Source organism: Oncorhynchus clarkii, chromosome 10 (genome assembly GCF_045791955.1).
Source record: "Oncorhynchus clarkii lewisi isolate Uvic-CL-2024 chromosome 10, UVic_Ocla_1.0, whole genome shotgun sequence".
NCBI lineage: Eukaryota > Metazoa > Chordata > Actinopteri > Salmoniformes > Salmonidae > Oncorhynchus > Oncorhynchus clarkii.
This window is the reverse complement of record NC_092156.1, coordinates 9,277,652-9,294,930: the sequence shown is the minus strand read 5'-3', so window position 1 is coordinate 9,294,930 and position 17,279 is coordinate 9,277,652. Positions and strand designations below refer to the sequence as shown.

At 43.8% G+C, this 17,279-nt stretch overlaps 1 protein-coding gene across 1 annotated transcript; it reads left to right on the top strand.

Annotated features, from left to right (window-relative positions):
• The first annotated feature begins 208 nt into the window (after positions 1–208).
• Positions 209–16,494, top strand: LOC139417984 (C-terminal-binding protein 2-like). The gene is made up of 10 exons (XM_071167034.1): positions 209–314; positions 1,087–1,259; positions 9,135–9,289; positions 11,554–11,698; positions 11,943–12,149; positions 12,671–12,885; positions 13,108–13,238; positions 13,369–13,496; positions 13,717–13,837; positions 13,976–16,494. Exons 2-10 carry the CDS (start codon positions 1,202–1,204, stop codon positions 14,163–14,165), a joined length of 1,350 nt encoding a protein of 449 aa, XP_071023135.1. The 5' UTR covers positions 209–314; positions 1,087–1,201; the 3' UTR covers positions 14,166–16,494.
• The last annotated feature ends 785 nt before the right edge of the window (positions 16,495–17,279 follow it).

Sequence of the window (17,279 nt, the reverse complement as noted above, 5' to 3'; positions counted from 1 at the left end):
GTTAAGAATACATTATGACCTTTGCCATCTTGAAAGAAACCTCATCAAGCTCAAATGTGGTTCCTGAGAAATCGGGGGTCGGATGGTCAGTGTGCAGGTCTGGTCTGGTCTGCAATACCCCTTGTGTTACGTGAAGGCGCCACACTCCACTAACAGTGGTTTATCAAGACTTCTCATTATTTTGTGACACCGACTCGTCCGTCACCTGACTCATCTGAACAAACTGTTTGGATTCATGACGATCCGTTAAGTGGGAAGACGTAAACTCATATTGACCCCCACAAGACCGAGATTAACAGAACCTGCAGTACTTGGTAATGAACCAATAACCTTAGCTAGCCACTTTAGTAGTGCTGTGATCTGATCCAACAGCTAACGTTACTGCTCCGTAGTCGTCTTCTTGGTATTATTCTGTTGAAGCAAAAATAGTTTTACGCCGCCTAAACGTGTGTTGATTTGCTTGTAAATTACCATCAGTGGCGTTAGCTATTAGTATTAACTAGCTACAGTAGCTGTGTTAGCTTTGTAAAACAGGCCTCTTTTCGTGCAACTCTGTATCACGTTTGCGTGATTGTAGATAAGCTAACTAGCTAGCCATGTTAGCCACACGAATATTGTCTACCGACTTTGAATTGGTAGACTAGTTACTTTTTTTTTTTAGCTAACTAGCAACATTTAGCCAGCTAGCTAGCTAACTACTGTGCACATTGCGTGGGTAATTTAGCTAGCTAGCTATAAACTGGCGCTTCAAATTAATTGTTTATTTTTTTTATTATTTCTTAACTAAAGTTAACTAAAGTCAGTGCAGTGTGAAAGTTGGGAAAATAAACGAATGTTAGCTAGCTAGCGTGATAACCGGCTGTGGTGTAAACTACAATATTGTCTCTGGCCAGCGGTGCTAGCCTTCAAAGTGACGCTAGCTAGCGTTAGCTAAAATAGCTAGATTAAAACTATATGTAATTCCAAATCAACAACTTTATTATCCACACAACTAGTCGTGTGGCTACACTTTTAGGCATGGTAGCTAGGAAACGTTTAGTAGGTAAACCAGTCATGTAGATATTAAAACGTTAATTTTATTTACAGGTTTTCACCGGGGCATATACTTGTTCCTTGGGAGGTGTTTGACTCTGACATTTGCCTTGTGTGGCTCAGCTTTGGTCTGATTTTGTTTGTGCTTTGGCTGGGGTGAAGAACGCCGATGGCTCTCATGGATAAGCATAAAGTCAAGCGACAGAGGCTTGACCGCATTTGTGAAGGTCAGTATTAACATACTTTCCCCCGATTATCATGTTAGAGACTGACAATGCACGTGTACAAACTTTTGTAGTTAACGGCTGGCAATCTAAGGATTCTTGGACATTTTCATATTTTCTCCAATATAGAATGGGAAATGACAAACATTGGCCCGATGGACCGTAGACATACATAGGTGATGGACACAATACATCTGTGCTTGACTTCATTATGTCAGACAGTGCCATATAGCGCCGTACGACCAAATATATTTATAACTAATCCCATTCTGTCCCTGATACAATTATGGCTGACCCTGTAAAACAACACATTTCATTGTATTTCACAGTGTATGTGACAATAACATTTCAAAGTGTTATACTCCTGTCTAATCTGTGTTGGGAAGGGTTGTCAAATAACGGAGTCAATAACAGATCTAATTCCATAAACAGCCAAAGAGGGAGGGTGCCTGTGGACCTACTTACTTCCTGTTGCCTTTGTGAAGTCATTACTGGCAGTTTAGATTACACTGATAACAAACAGCAGGCTATATCTTGTATATTTGTATGCAGTGCATTGCACTGTTTTCCTTGCATCACACACCTGCTTCTAGGACAGTCGCGCGCACACACACTGATGAACCCCTCACTTGCACCATTGGCTTGACTTTGGCTCATGCCACTGTCAAACCTTATGCCTCCATCCCTTCATAATAATAATACAAATGATAATTTATTTAACTTCTATAATGTAGTTGTTATTTCTACAGTTAATGTGCTACCTACAGAATTTCTGCTGATACACCAGTCACTTAAGGGCGCAGTTCAAATACTGCTGTATTAACACTGTATTAACACAATTTTATTCATTTCTATGGCTATCTGTTGGTGTCGGTGTTCTCTCGCCGCTGGATAGGTAGAGTGCAAATGGGCATTTAAAAAAAAGAACTATTACCATGTACCTGAACAGAGCTCTCTACTTTCAGTGGTGGAACTGTCAGGAATGTGATTTCTGAAAGGCACATTTGTTCCAGTTGCAAATGTGACTCTTAGAGTCATTTGAGTTTTATAGATATAGATATAATAAAAGAATGACCATTTGCTCTGTGCTTTGTCCAGTGCCCAGAGGATGCTGACAGGTCTGAAAGATCTGGCAGAGGATTAGGATTTTTAGAATTTTCCCATTTAACTCTCGGTTTATAATTGCGGAACTGGTTGTGATATCAATGTGAATGGCCATTCAGCTCTTCCTGACAGTGATTTGACTGCAAATGTGTAGTGGATGGCTAAACTTGTATTACGCAGTGAGGTCACCTTTCTGAGATTGAAATACTGTTTTTTTATTTAATTAGGCAAGTCAGTTAAGAACAAATTATTATTTTCAATGAAGGCCTACTTCTTTGTTCAGGGGCAGAACGATAGATTTTTACCTTGTCAGCTCGGGGATTCGATCTTGCAACCTTTCGGTTACTAGTCCAACGCTCTAACCACTAGGCTACCTGCCGCCCCACTGTACCGGTAATGATGATGAATGCATTTGTTTGGTTGTGACGTGTTCGAACCCCAGGTCTGCTGTGGCAGGGATACAGTCTCTGTTACAGTGGTGCAGGTGACTGCTGGGTTTGCTGCGGAGGTCCCACTCATCTTCCATAATGAGCATCCACTGGAATAATATGCACAGAAATATTTTTGGGATAGTAGGATTTTTAGTTGACAGGGATGATTGTAATCCTGTACTCGTGTTTATTGAAAATTTATAAAAATCATTCAAGGGGTTTAATTGGCTATGTTTTAAAATATTTTTTTCACACAATAGCTTTTTGCTATTTATGCATCAGTTAATGTGAATCTAGTATCAAGTAGCAGCCTATACAGTCAGTTCCTTAGCTACTGTTGACCAGTCAAATCAATGTTGCACGTAGTGGCGTTTTGATAATTTCATTAATTTGTAATATTAGTGAATTAGTATGTGCTTTCTGAATTTGATCTTCTAAAAATATTTTATTTGAATAGACTGGCCATAATCATTTACCTTTTTAGTTGTTTTTCCAGCGAGCAATGCACCACACTGGCTCACATTTCTCTTTAAAAAACAACATGGAAATTGCCTCTACTGCACACTACCCAACCTAGCCTCTCAATGCTAATAAGCTCAGTTTTGGTTGGCTATGGCTGAATTGTTCCTCCCTCTGATTGGAGCAAGGGGTAGGTTGAAGGAGGAGAGAGTTTGCCTGGGATTGTGCCAAGCGAAAGCATTCTGACAGTAACTGTAAGTGGAGAAGGAGAAGAAGAAAGGCTGGTCAACTGCAGCATGCAAGGTTAGGATGGTGAATGTCTTCTCTTTTGTTTTCCTACAGCGCGATAGCGAGAGGGAAGGAAGGAAGGAAGGAAGGAGAGGAGGAGGAGGCGGGGTTAGATCGATAGGACAGAGGAGTACAAATCTGCTATTTTGTTTTGTATGATTTATATAGGTGATTCGCCATCCCGGTGCATTTTTGTCCTTGGTCTTCTATAGTATTGTGTGTGTGTGAGAGTGCTCTGGAGCCTGTGTGGCAGGGGGTAGGGTGGGGTACTGCAGCATTATCCCCCACCCCTCCCTGCGAGCTCGCTTACTTACACCCACAGAGTGGCAGGCGGACGGGGGAGAATGAATGAGCGCTGAATGAATAGCATTGTGTGCATGGCCCTGCTGCTGGTCGGACCAGGCGTTCTACTCACACACACACACTCACACACACGCGGTCACACAGTCACATGGTCATACACTCTGCCAGACCATATGGTGCATGTGTGTTGCCAGCTCCGCTCTCTTTCCTTGTCGAATGTGCCTTTCTTGTCCTTCCTTAGGTTAATTTGAATTCATGTCTTCGTCTTTTTGTCCAGAAAGATGTAGGTCATTTTTGTAGGTTTGTTGAACACTCCTTTTGCTATGCAGTGTGTTTTCTAATTCTGCTTCAATCCCCTGTGAAGATTTTTGTCATGCTAGCTCCTCGTTACTGCTATGTTTCTCATGTTCTGGATCAGATTAGAAAGAGCCAAAAAGCAATTTATTTGTCCATAACTTGTCTTTTTTTTAAAAGATGAATGAAGGAATCTTTTGGGCGATAGAGCACTAAGCAGTACTGTGTGTGTGTGTGTGTGTGTGTGTGTGTGTGTGTGTGTGTGTGTGTGTGTGTGTGTGTGTGTGTATATATAGATATCTATCTATCTCTATCAAAGGATGCTATTGACATTCACAATGAGTGGTGTGGTCAGTGTGTGTAGTGCTGTTGCTTTGAGGATCGAATTCTCATGTTGATTTCTTTTATTAAGTGCCATCAATGTCTCTAGGCTGCTCTATGACTATCCTTAGCTCTGAAGAAATCTTAGGTCCACAAGGCCCCTTGTGTGCCTTTAAAAAAAAAAAAAAAAAAAAAATTGTGAGGGTCATGTGACACTCTCTGGCTTTAGTTGCTACACTTTGTATTGTCCGGTTGGGCTACTGTCCATCCACTGTTGCCCAATTGTTGGTGTCACTGTCAATACAAACACATCATTAAGATTGAAAAAGTCCACACATCAATGTGTTAATTGCTAAACGCATGTAATCTCTCATAGTTCTTGGGGGAGGGTCAACTAACTTGTTTTTTGGGGTGGGGGGGGCTATGGTAATGTTATCTCTTATGAATGAGCTTGTTCATTTTAGGCTATTTGTGTTTGCAGTTGTCTCTACTGGGGACTCTGGCATCAAGGTTTTAGAATTTCACTATTGGAGTGGGTTGGCATTCTCTGCCCTAATAATAATTTGGTGGGTGCTTGTATTTGTGCTATTTCACATGCAATAGTACAAGTGGCTCAGCGGTCTAAGGCACTGCATCTCAGTGCTAGAGGTGTCACTACAGACCCTGGTTTGATTTCAGGCTGAATTTATGGTGAACTTGCAAAGTCTACTCAGACTGGGCTCTTGGTTATAACAAGCGATGAAATTATACAATTGATCAACATCGCTAGCTCCTCATACGAAAAAAGACTGCAGTTAGAGTGCAGTGTAACTTCAGTATGGTGCAAATAAGTTATTTTTACTGCAGTAAGTTTGCAGAACATTGCAGTTATTCTGAAATTACAGTGTTTAAAATACCACAGTTGATTGCAGTTACTGCACTTTTTTTACTGCAGTTTCAAACCTGCACTATTTTGTAAGGTTCTGCGCGCTGCTCCAATGTGAACATCTAACATATCTAAGGCTCCCGAGTGGCGCAGCGGTCTAAGGCACTGCATCTCAGTGCTAGAGACGTCACTACAGACTGGTTTGATCCCGGGCTGTATTTACAACCGGCCGTGATCAGGAGTCCCATAGGGTGGCACACAATTGGCCCAGGGTCGTCCGGGTTAGTAGGGGAGGGTTTGGCTGGGGTAGGCCATTGTAAAAATAAGAGTTTGTTCTTAACTGACTTGCCTAGTTTAATCAATAAAATAAACAACAAAAGAGTCATCTCTATATATGCGGTTGAAGAGAACCAGGTGAGGGCTGATTACAACTTCCACACGTGCTATGGGCATGAAAGCGACGTGGATATCATTGGACCTGCTCATACAAGAGACTAGTGGCTGTTACTTGAATTCAACTACATCTGTAAACAAAACTGACTTTATAAAAATTGCATACTAAAATATTAAGTAGCATGACGTTTTTGTCCCATGGTACTGGTATACCGTGCAACACTACTATGTTTTTGCCTCTGCTTAGCTCTATTCAGTTTCTTTATATCCTAAAAAACGATCTAGCCCTTGCCAATGACAAGCATACCCATAACATGATGCAGCCACCACCATGCTTGATACTCAGTCATGTGTTGTTGGATTTGCCCCAAACATAACACTTTGTATTCAGGACATTAAAGTTAATTTCTTTGCCACATTTTTTTCAGTTGTGCCTAATTGCAAACATAACGCTTGTTTTGGAATATGTTTATTCCGTACATGCTTCCTTTTCTCTCTGTCATTTAGGTTAGTATTGTGTACAATCTTGTTGATCCATCCTCTATTTTCTCCTATCACAGCCATTAAACTCTTAACTGTTTTAAAGTCACCATTGGCCACATTGTGAAATTTCATGATCGGTTTCCTTCCTCTCCGGCAACTGAGTTGTGAAGGAGGCCTGTATCTATGTAGTGACTGAGTATATTGATACACCATCCAAAGTGTAATTTAATAACTTCACCATGCCCAAAGGGATATTCTACATGAGCTTTAAAAATAAAACAGATCTACCAATGGGTGTCCTTCTTTGTGAGGCATTGGAAAACCTCCCTGATCTTTGTGTTTGAAATTCACTGCTCGAATGAGGGACCTTACAATTATCTGTATATGTGGGGTACAGAGATGAGGTAGTCATTCAAAAATCACTTTAAACACTATTGTTGCACACAGAGTGAGTCTATGCAAGTTGTGATTTGATAAGCAATTATTACTCCTGAACTTATTTAGTCTTGCCATAACAAGGGGGTTGAATACTTATTTTAAATTAATTTGTATAAAAAAATAATCTAAAAACATAATTCCACATTGACATTATGGGATATTCTGACTCAATCTCAATGTAATTAATTGTAAATTCAGGCTGTAACAAGGGGTGTGAATACTTTCTGAAGGCACTGTATCAATATCACATACATACTGCATTGACAACTGTTAATGCAGTATGTATATCCCAGCTATGAGCCATATCTATCTTTGCTAATTTAGGTTTCTCTCTAATTGATGTTTATTTATGAGATGTGTGAGCTTTATGATGATAGGGTAGACTGTGTATCGTTGCAGAAGGGCAGGGGAAATGATGGTTATAATAACTCAAAAGAAGCCTGTGCCTCCAATCCCACCCTTCTGTTGGAGGAGTCTGCCCTTTTATGGGGGTTGGAGGAGTCTGCCCTGTGCTGGGGGCTGGAGGAGTCTGCCCTGTTGTGGGAGTTGGAGGAGTCTGCCCTGTTGGTGGGGGGTTGGAGGAGTCTGCCCTGTTGGTGGGGGGGGGGGGGGCTGGAGGAGTCTGCCCTGTTGGTGGGGGGGCTGGAGGAGTCTGCCCTGTTGGTGTGGGGGGGGGGGGTGGAGGAGTCTGCCCTGTTGGTGGGGGGGGTGGAGGAGTCTGCCCTGTTGGTGGGGGGGCTGGAGGAGTCTGCCCTGTTGGTGTGGGGGGGGGGTGGAGGAGTCTGCCCTGTTGGTGGGGGGGGATGGAGGAGTCTGCCCTGTTATGGGGGTTGGAGGAGTCTGCCCTGTTGGTGGGGGGGCTGGAGGAGTCTGCCCTGTTATGGGGGTTGGAGGAGTCTGCCCTGTTGGTGGGGGGGCTGGAGGAGTCTGCCCTGTTGGTGGGGGGGGCTGGAGTAGTCTGCCCTGTTGGTGGGGGGGGCTGGAGGAGTCTGCCCTGTTGGTGGGGGGGCTGGAGGAGTCTGCCCTGTTGGTGGGGGGGCTGGAGGAGTCTGCCCTGTTGGTGGGGGGGGCTGGAGAAGTCTGCCCTGTTGGTGGGGGGGGCTGGAGGAGTCTGCCCTGTTGGTGAGGGGACTGGAGGAGTCTGCCCTGTTGGTGGGGGGGCTGGAGGAGTCTGCCCTGTAGGTGGGGGAGCTGTACCTCTCATAAATACAAGAAGTGATGAAGTCAATCTCTCCTCCCACTTTGAGCCAGGAGAGATTGACATGCATATTATTGATATTAGCTCTCTGTCTACATCCAAGGGCCAGCCGTGCTGCCCTGTTCTGAGCCAATTGCAATTTTCCTAAGTCCCTCTTTGTGGCACCTGACCACACGACTGAACAGTAGTCCAGGTGTGACAAAACTAGAGCCTGTAGGACCTGCCTTGTTGATAGTAGTGTTAAGAAGGTAGAAACTAGGGTCTGTAGGACCTGCCTTGTTGAGAAGACAGAGCAGTGCTTTATTATGGACAGACGTCTCCCGACTGGGGCAGCGGTCTACAGCACTGTATGTCAGTGCTAGAGGCGTCACTACAGACCCTGGTTCGATCCCGGGCTGTATCACAACCGGCCGTGATCGGGAGTCCCATAGGGCGGCCCAGCGTCGTCCGGGTTAGGGGAGGGTTTGGCCGGGGTAGGCCGTCATGAGATTCCTCCAAAGGTCTCCCAGGACCAGTTGAAAAAATGTATGGAAGTATATATGGAGGCTGTTTAGTGCCAAAAATAAAGGTTTAAATAAATACAAAATAAATAAAAAATGTGTTTCCTGTTCGTTCTTATCTCTGTTTATAGGACAGACACTTCAGAACAAACTTCCTTTATTTTTTTTTTGGAGGGGGGACTGTTCCATGTAGTGAATCTGTTATTCAGTGTGTTTGTATAGGCTGTTACCTTAGCCCACAAGAGTCTAAGCCCTGTCTGTCTTTTAATAGGCATTTTGTAATATACTTTTTAATGGTTTTATTTTTTATACTGGAAGTTTGATATAAATGGAATTGTATGACAGATAGATCAATGTGATCATGTAGTAGGCCTAACTGTCATACAATTCAATCAGATAGATCAATGTGAAATGTGATCATGTAGTAGGTCTATCTGATTGAATTGTATGACAGATAGATCAATGTGATCATGTAGTAGGTCTATCTGTCATACAATTCAATCAGATAGACCTACTACATGATCACATTGATCTATCTGTCATACAATTCAATCAGATAGATCAATGTGATCATGTAGTAGGTCTAACTGTCATACAATTCAATCAGATAGATCAATGTGATCATGTAGTTGGTCTAACTGTCATACAATTCAATCAGATAGACCTACTACATGATCACATTGATCTATCTGATTGATCCGTTAGAAAGGACACAAGTGATAAACCCTGGATAAAGATCCAAATAGTGTTTTTTTTAAAATTTATTTTTAAGTCTTGTCCATTTTATGTTGATCTGTATAGGCATTCGCCCCCCGATTTTGAATGGGCCGATGCACCCGCGCCCCCTAGTGGCACTGTTGGATGGTCGCGACTGCACCGTGGAGATGCCTGTCCTGAAGGACGTGGCCACGGTGGCCTTCTGTGATGCCCAGTCGACCCAGGAGATCCACGAGAAGGTAACCAACCTCTAACTATCTGGTTCTCCTCTAAGTATCCGTTTGCACTTTATAGCGAGGGAAATGTCTGCATCGTGAACACGTCTGCTATTTTTGTGGTGGGCTTTAATTCCAACTCGATAGAGTTAGAGAAAGTCTCTGCTCTTTTATTGCAATGGTAGAATAAGGATATCGATTCAATAGCTTCTTCTGAACACTCACCAGTGATGGGGGGGGGGGGGGGAGATCGATACAGTCACATATTGGATATTATTTTTTACGATATTGTATCGTTTTGACTATCGCAATATTATTTTTGAGCTAGTTGGCTGTACCTCCACCAACTCTCCAGTATTTTTCCTTCTGTAGCTTGTTCTCCGTCTTTAAATAGGGAGCCAATATGTTTTCAGCACAAAACCTGTTTTCTCATGTGTCTCTCTGGTCCCTCTGCAGCAGACGTATAGTGAGCAATATGTTTGGAACATAAAATCGCAATAAAATCACTATCGAATCACACTACATAGAATCACACTATACATATAGAATCACACTATACATATGAAATCGCGCACTATACATATGGAATCACTACATAAAGTTGAAGTTGGAAGTTTACATACACTACAATTCACTGTATCACAATTCCAGTGGGTTAGAAGTTTACATGCACTAAGTTGACTGTGCCTTTAAACAGCTTGGAAAATTCCAGAAAATTATGTGATGGCTTCTTCAGAAGCTTCTAATAGGCTAATTGACATAATTTGAGTCAATTGGAGGTGTACCTGTGGATGTATTTCAAGGCCTACCTTCAAACGCAGTGCCTCTTTGCTTGACATCATGGGAAAATCAAAAGATATCAGCCAAGACCTCAGAAATAAACATTGAAGACCTCAGAAATAATTCATCTTTGGGATACATTTCCAAATGCCTGAAGGTACCGCGTTCATCTGTACAAACAATAGTACACAAGTATAAACACCATGGGACCATGCAGCCGTCATACCGCCCAGGAAGGAGACTCGTTCTGTCTCCTAGAGATTAACGTACTTTGGTGCGAAAGTGCAAATCAATCCCAGAACAACAGCAAAGGACCTTGTGAAGATGCTGGAGGAAACGGGTACAAAAGTATCTATATCCACAGTAAAACGAGTTCTATATCGACATAACCTGAAAGGCCGCTCAGCAAGGAAGAAGACACTGCTCCAAAACCACCTAAAAAAAAAGCCATATGGTTTGCAACTGCACATGGGGACAAAGATCGTATTTTTTGGAGAAATGTCCTCTGGTCTGATGAAAAAAAATAGAACTGTTTGGCCATAATGACCATCGTTATGTTTGGAGGAAAAAGGTTGAGGCTTGCATGCCAAAGAACACCATCCCATCCCTGAAGCATGGTGGTGGCAGCATCATGTTGTGGGGATGCTTTGCTGCAGGAGGGACTGGTGCACTTCACAAAATAGAGGAAGGAAAATTGTGGATATATTGAAGCAACATCTGAAGACATCAGTCAGAAAGTTAAAGCTTGGTCGCAAATGGGTCTTCCAAATGGACAATGATCCCAAGCACACTTCCATAGTTGTGGAAAATGGCTTACGGACAACAAAGTCAAAGTATTGGAGTGCCCATCACAAAGCCCTGACCTTAATCCTATAGAACATTTGTGGGCAGGACTGAAAAAGCATGTGCGAGCAAGGAGGCCAACAAACCTGACTCAGTTACACCAGCTCTGTCAGGAGGAATGGGCCAAAATGCACCCAACTTATTGTGGAAGGCTAACAAACGTTTGACCCAAGTTAAACAATTTAAAGGGGCGGCAGGGTAGCCTAATGGTTAGAGCGTTGGACTAGTAACCGGAAGGTTGCAAGTTCAAACCCCCGAGCTGACAAGGTACAAATCTGCCACTGCCCCTGAACAGGCAGTTAACCCACTGTTCCTAGGCCGTCATTGAAAATAATAATTTGTTCTTAACTGACTTGCCTAGTTAAATAAAGGTAAAAATTAAAAAGGCACTTCTGACCCACTGGGAATGTGATGAAAGGAATAAAAGCTGAAATGAATCATTCATGCTATTATTCTGACATTTCACATTCTTAAAATCAAGTGGTGATCCTAACTGTAATTTTTACTAAGATTAAATGTCAGGAATTGTGGAAAAACTGAGTTTAAATGTATTTGGTGTATGTAAACTTCCAACTTCAACTGTATAGAATCGCGCACTCTACATATAGAATCGGCACCAAAGTATTGCGGTAATTCCCCGCCCTATTCTCTCCCTGGTGCTTCAGGTGCTGAATGAAGCAGTGGGCGCCCTGATGTACCACACCATCACTCTCTCGCGGGACGACCTCGACAAGTTCAAGGGCCTGCGGATCATCGTGCGAATAGGCAGTGGCTTTGACAATGTGGACATCAAGGCCGCGGCTGAACTAGGTTGGCTACTGGATCATTACTTTGCTTCTCCTACCCCTCCAGTCGACCTATTACACCCCTCCAGTCGACCTATTACACCCCTCCAGTCGACCTATTACATCCCTCCCGTGGACCTATTACACCCCTCCAGTCGACCCATTACACTCCTCCCGTCGACCCATTACACCCCTCCCGTCGACCCATCCATCCACCTAAATATATATGAGAACTAACCACTGTCTCCTTTGTGCTCTGTCCCCCTCAGGTATAGCTGTGTGTAATGTGCCTGCCACGTCAGTGGAGGAGACAGCGGACACCTCCATGTGTCTGATCCTGAACCTTTACCGCCGCGTCACCTGGATGCACCAGGCTATGAGAGAGGGCACCAGGGCTTCCAGCGTGGAGCAGATCAGGGAGGTGGCCAGCGGCGCTGCCCGCATCCGGGGAGAGACGCTGGGCATCATTGGTCTGGGTGAGGAGGGAAATGGGTCTTGTCTTAGCATGGGCTCTCTGCAAGTGTAGTCACAAAGGATGTGGTACATAGAAAACATTAAGGACACCTGCTCTTTCCGTGACATAGACGGACCATGTGAATCCAGGTGAAAGCTATGATCCCTTCTCGATGTCACTTGTTAAATTATTTTCAATCAGTGTAGATGAAGGGTGGAGACAGGTTAAAAAATGATTTTTAAGCCTTGAGACAATTGAGACATGGATTATGCCATTCAGAGGGGGAATGGGCAAGACAAAAGATTGAAGTGCCTTTGAAAAGGGTACGGCAGTAGGTGCCAGGTGCTCCGGTTTATTTCAAGAATTGCAGAGAGTTTTTCACGCTCAACCCTTTTTATGGTAATTATAATGGGTGGCCTCACGGGTCATTTCAGTGTATATTTAATGTAAATCATTTTAGGTTTCTCAGAGTTAGTGAGCGGTTCCTCTCTCCCCTATTCCGTCCTCCAGTCTGAGCATAGAGTGTCTGTGTTTGTTCCGCAGGGCGAGTGGGCCAGGCTGTAGCGCTGCGAGCCAAGGCCTTTGGCTTCAGTGTGATATTCTACGACCCCTACCTGCCAGACGGAGTGGAACGCTCTCTGGGCCTGCAGAGAATGGCCACCCTGCAGGACCTTCTCATTCACTCTGATTGTGTGTCACTGCACTGCAGCCTCAACGAGCACAACCATCACCTCATCAACGACTTCACCATTAAACAGGTATAAGACAGACACACATACACAGGTGTGTGCCACCCACAACACCCCCATTATCATTGATTTCACTTTCAAACTCCATGAACAAGTCACCCCTCATAACCTCGAGTCTTGAGTGTATCTCCGTTCACCCCAATAATGAGACCATGCGTTTTGGTTATTGTTGTCTGCATGGCTTGCTTTGCGATATCTATCCCATTCCCTCTGACTGTGATTTCTGTGCAGATGCGCCAGGGGGCATTTTTGGTGAACACGGCGCGAGGGGGCCTGGTGGATGAGAAGGCCCTGGCCCAGGCACTGAAAGAGGGAAGGATACGGGGTGCGGCCTTGGACGTACATGAGACGGAGCCCTTCAGGTCAGCTTCCTCCCAGCCTCCTCCGACTTATAGCCCAGCCATTTAAGACTTGAAAACAATAACTGTTTTAAACGTTGTGATTCTCTGTGTAAACTCCACCTTGTACACTCTTAAATCTGTTTCTCTCCAGCTTCTCTCAGGGCCCACTGAAGGACGCTCCCAATCTGATTTGCACCCCCCACACATCCTGGTACAGTGAGCAGGCGTCCCTTGAGGCTCGGGAGGAGGCAGCTAGAGAAGTGCGCCGGGCCATCACAGGTATTCAGTAATGCAAGCCTCAGGGTGTATGACAGAATATTTATAGGCACAAATACACCAGGCGTGCAGAGTGAACAAGCGTCTAGCCATGTGATACTTGGCACAGTAGTCTTTACCATTTTAGTGCTATAGTTTGTATTACCGCGCAAAGAACCTTTTCAAGAGTTGTCATTGATCATTTGATCAGTTAGCTTCACTGTTGTGATGGTTTTCCTGACAGGCCGCATCCCTGACAGTCTGAAGAACTGTGTGAACAAGGAGTATCTGATGGCAACACCCCAGTGGCCTGGTGTGGACCATGGGGCCGTGCACTCAGAACAGAACGGAGCTGCAGCTTACAGGTACGACTAGACTTAAGCACATGTAGGTAATATATACATTACAGTTAGACAACTCCAGGTATTGATTTGAATCGGGCTTGTGTTCTATGACCTTAGAAAGCTGTTGTAATTCTTCTGACTCCACCCCCTGATCCACAGGTTCCCTACTGGCCTAGTGGGAGTGACAGCAGGAGGCCTGACAGGGGCAGGTGCTGCAGTGGAGGGAATTGTTGCAGGAAACCTGGCTATGGCACATGGGATTGCCCCCATGTCCCGACCCCCCCACACCCCATCGCCGGGGCAACCCTCTAAAGCAGAAACAGACAGAGACATGCCAACGGACCAGTAGCCCCCCACCCCCCAATTGTCCCCAATCCCCCTCTTGTCCACAACATTCCGTCGTCACCCTTCATGTTCATTCAAGCTTATAGACAGACACTGGTATTGAGGTCCATTCTGACCTGGCTTTGGTCCCGTCCTACAGAACAGAATCCTTCAGGAGGGACAGAATCCTCGACTCCCTCCACACATCCTGTTTTCTCTCATCCAGAATGCAATAAGTGGATTACTCAAGGATTTAATTTTTCTTCCAGTTTGCTTTTAAACCCCTCTGTCTCTGACGTTCATGTGGCTCAGTGGTTTTGTAAATTAGTCCTTTGTGGGAGACCTGTTCCAATTTTTTTCCTGTGTTATTTGCTTTTGTTATCTCTTTTGCTGTTTGACATGCTATAAAGTGAGGCATACGTCTGGAACGGTATTGAAGATGACCCCCCCCCCCCCACTACTATTTGTTCACAAACCTTACAAAGGATTTTCTAATGTCGGACTCTACATTTTAGTCATCACAATAAAAGTGTGGCTGTGATTTATTTTTTTTAATAGCTTTATGACATAAATTCAATAATATCACATTATATGCCTCTGCTGATAAAACACAGAAATATGTACAGTATATTTCTGTGTCAAGACCACCACATTCAGTCGTGGCCGAAAGTTTTGAGAATGACACATTCATTTTCAAAGTTTGCTGCTTCAGTGTCTTCAGATATTTTTGTCAGATGTTACTATGGAATACTGAAGTATAATTACAAGCATTTCATAAGTGTCAAAGGCTTTTATTGACAATTACATGAAGTTGATGTGTTGACCCTTCTTTTTCAAGATCTCTGCAATCTGCCCTGGCATTCTGTCAATTAACTTCAGGGCCACATCCTGACCGATGGCAGCCCATTCTTGCATAATCAATGCTTGGAGTTTGTCAGAATTTGTGAGTTTTTGTTTGTCCACCCGCCTCTTGAGGATTGACCCACAAGTTTTCAATGGGATTAAGGTCTGGGGAGTTTCCTGGCCATGGACCCAAAATATCGATGTTTTGTTCCCCGAGCCACTTAGTTATCACTTTTGCCTAATGGCAAGGTGCTCCATTATGCTGGAAAAGGCATTGTTTGTCAACAAACTGTTCCTGGATGGTTGGGAGAAGTTGCTCTCGGAGGATGTGTTGGTACCATTCTTTATTCATGGCTGTGTTCTTAGGCAAAATTGTGAGTGAGTCCACTCCCTTGGCTGAGAAGCAACCCCACACATGAATGGTATCAGGATGCTTTACTGTTGGCATTATACAGGACTGATGGTAGCGCTCACCTTGTCTTCTCCGGACAAGCTTTTTTCCGGATTCCCCAACCAATCGGAAAGGGGATTTATCAGAGAAAATGACTTTACCCCAGTCCTCAGCAGTCCAATCCCTGTAACTTTTGCAGAATATCAGTCTGTCCCTGATGTTTTTCCTGGAGAGAAGTGGCTTCTTTGCTGCCCTTCTTGACACCAGGCCATCCTCCAAAAGTCTTCGCCTCACTGTGCGTGCAGATGCATTCACACCTGCCTGCTGCAATTCCTGAGCAAGCGCTGTACTGGTGGTGTCCCGATCCCGTAGCTGAAGCAACTTTAAGGGACGGTCCTGGCGCTTGTTGAACTTTCTTGGGTGCCCTGAAGCTTTCTTCACAACAATTGAACCGCTCTCCTTGAAGTTCTTGATGATCCAATAAATGGTTGATTTAGGTGCAATCTTACTGGCAGCGATATCCTTGCCTGTGAAGCCCTTTTTGTGCAAAGCAATGATGACGGCACGTGTTTCCTTGCAGGTAACCATGATTTACAGAGGAAGAACAATGATTCCAAGCACCACCCTCCTTTTGAAGCTTCAAGTCTGTTATTCGAACTCAGTCAGCATGACAGAGTGAACTCCAGCCTTGTCCTCGTCAACACTCACACCTGTGTTAACGAGATAATCACTGACATGATGTCAGCTGGTCCTTTTGTGGCAGGGCTGAAATGCAGTGGAAACGTTTTTTGGGGGGATTCAGTTCATTTGCATGGCAAAGAGGGACTTTGCGATTAATTGCAATTCATCTGATCACTCGTCATAACATTATGGAGTATATGCAAATTGCCATCATACAAACTGAGGCAGCAGACATGGTGAAAATGTATATTTGTGTCATTCTCAACTTTCGGCCACGACTGTACACTAGTTTGCTCTTATAACCGTTTTTTTCCCCCTTGATTAAATGTGTAGATGTTCTGCACATTGTGGTTGCTAAGACTAGCGTGACGACGGTCTTCATACCTTCCTATTTCTTTTTTTATGTTACCTTTTTGATATGAATAGAACATGAAAACAATATCTTTGTCAAGTCCTCAAATTATCTATCCTCTTTAGGTACTCCGGTATCACAATTACCCCCCCCCCCCCCCCCCACCCCCCAACAGTGTTTGCTGCCATTGACACTCATTTCAGGGTTTCATCTTGTGTTACTACTGCAGGCGTTAAGTTATTTTACCCATATGGATTCCACAGTTGCTGTCGATCTCAAATAGACTAGAGTAATCAGTCTTCAAGGAATTTTCTATGTCACTCTTAAAGGGAAATTTCTAAAATGTTCAACTTCATATTCATCTCCAGGGTTGGGGAATAACAGATTACATGTTTGTTTTTTTTGTAATCACTTACATGTAAACTGTAATCCATTACTAGGGAAAATATTTGGATTAGATACTTTTGAAGAACTAGATGACCTTGAGGATTACTTTTAAATTTAGAAAGTATGTTTGTGATTTTTTTTTGGGGGGGGGGGGACACTTCTGTTGTCTCAATGACATTCAAATCAGCATTGAAAAAAAGGAACACGTTTAAGTTTGTTCCACCTGAGCAAGTCTGACCACAAGTCAGCGACCACTATGATGGATCACGGGTAACGAGCAGGAATATACTTTTTTTAGGCTACGGTCCAAGCAATGTCTTCCTGACTGCTGTCAGAATCCAAAGATTATCCAATTTGAGTAAACGCAACCATTCTTTTTGAATCCAATGGACAGCCAGTGAAAAATGCTCACATGCATAGTGCGGATCCCAGCCTATGGAATAAAAGTGGGTATTTTATAGCGCCATATAATTCATGCTGATAAA

Coding starts and splice junctions, on each gene's coding strand:
- LOC139417984 (XM_071167034.1), top strand. CDS start 1,202: ATGGCTCTCATGGATAAGCATAAAGTCAAGCGACAGAGGCTTGACCGC. Junction 13,239..13,368: donor CATGAGACGGAGCCCTTCAG/GTCAGCTTCCTC, acceptor GTTTCTCTCCAG/CTTCTCTCAGGGCCCACTGA. Junction 13,497..13,716: donor AGTGCGCCGGGCCATCACAG/GTATTCAGTAAT, acceptor TTTTCCTGACAG/GCCGCATCCCTGACAGTCTG.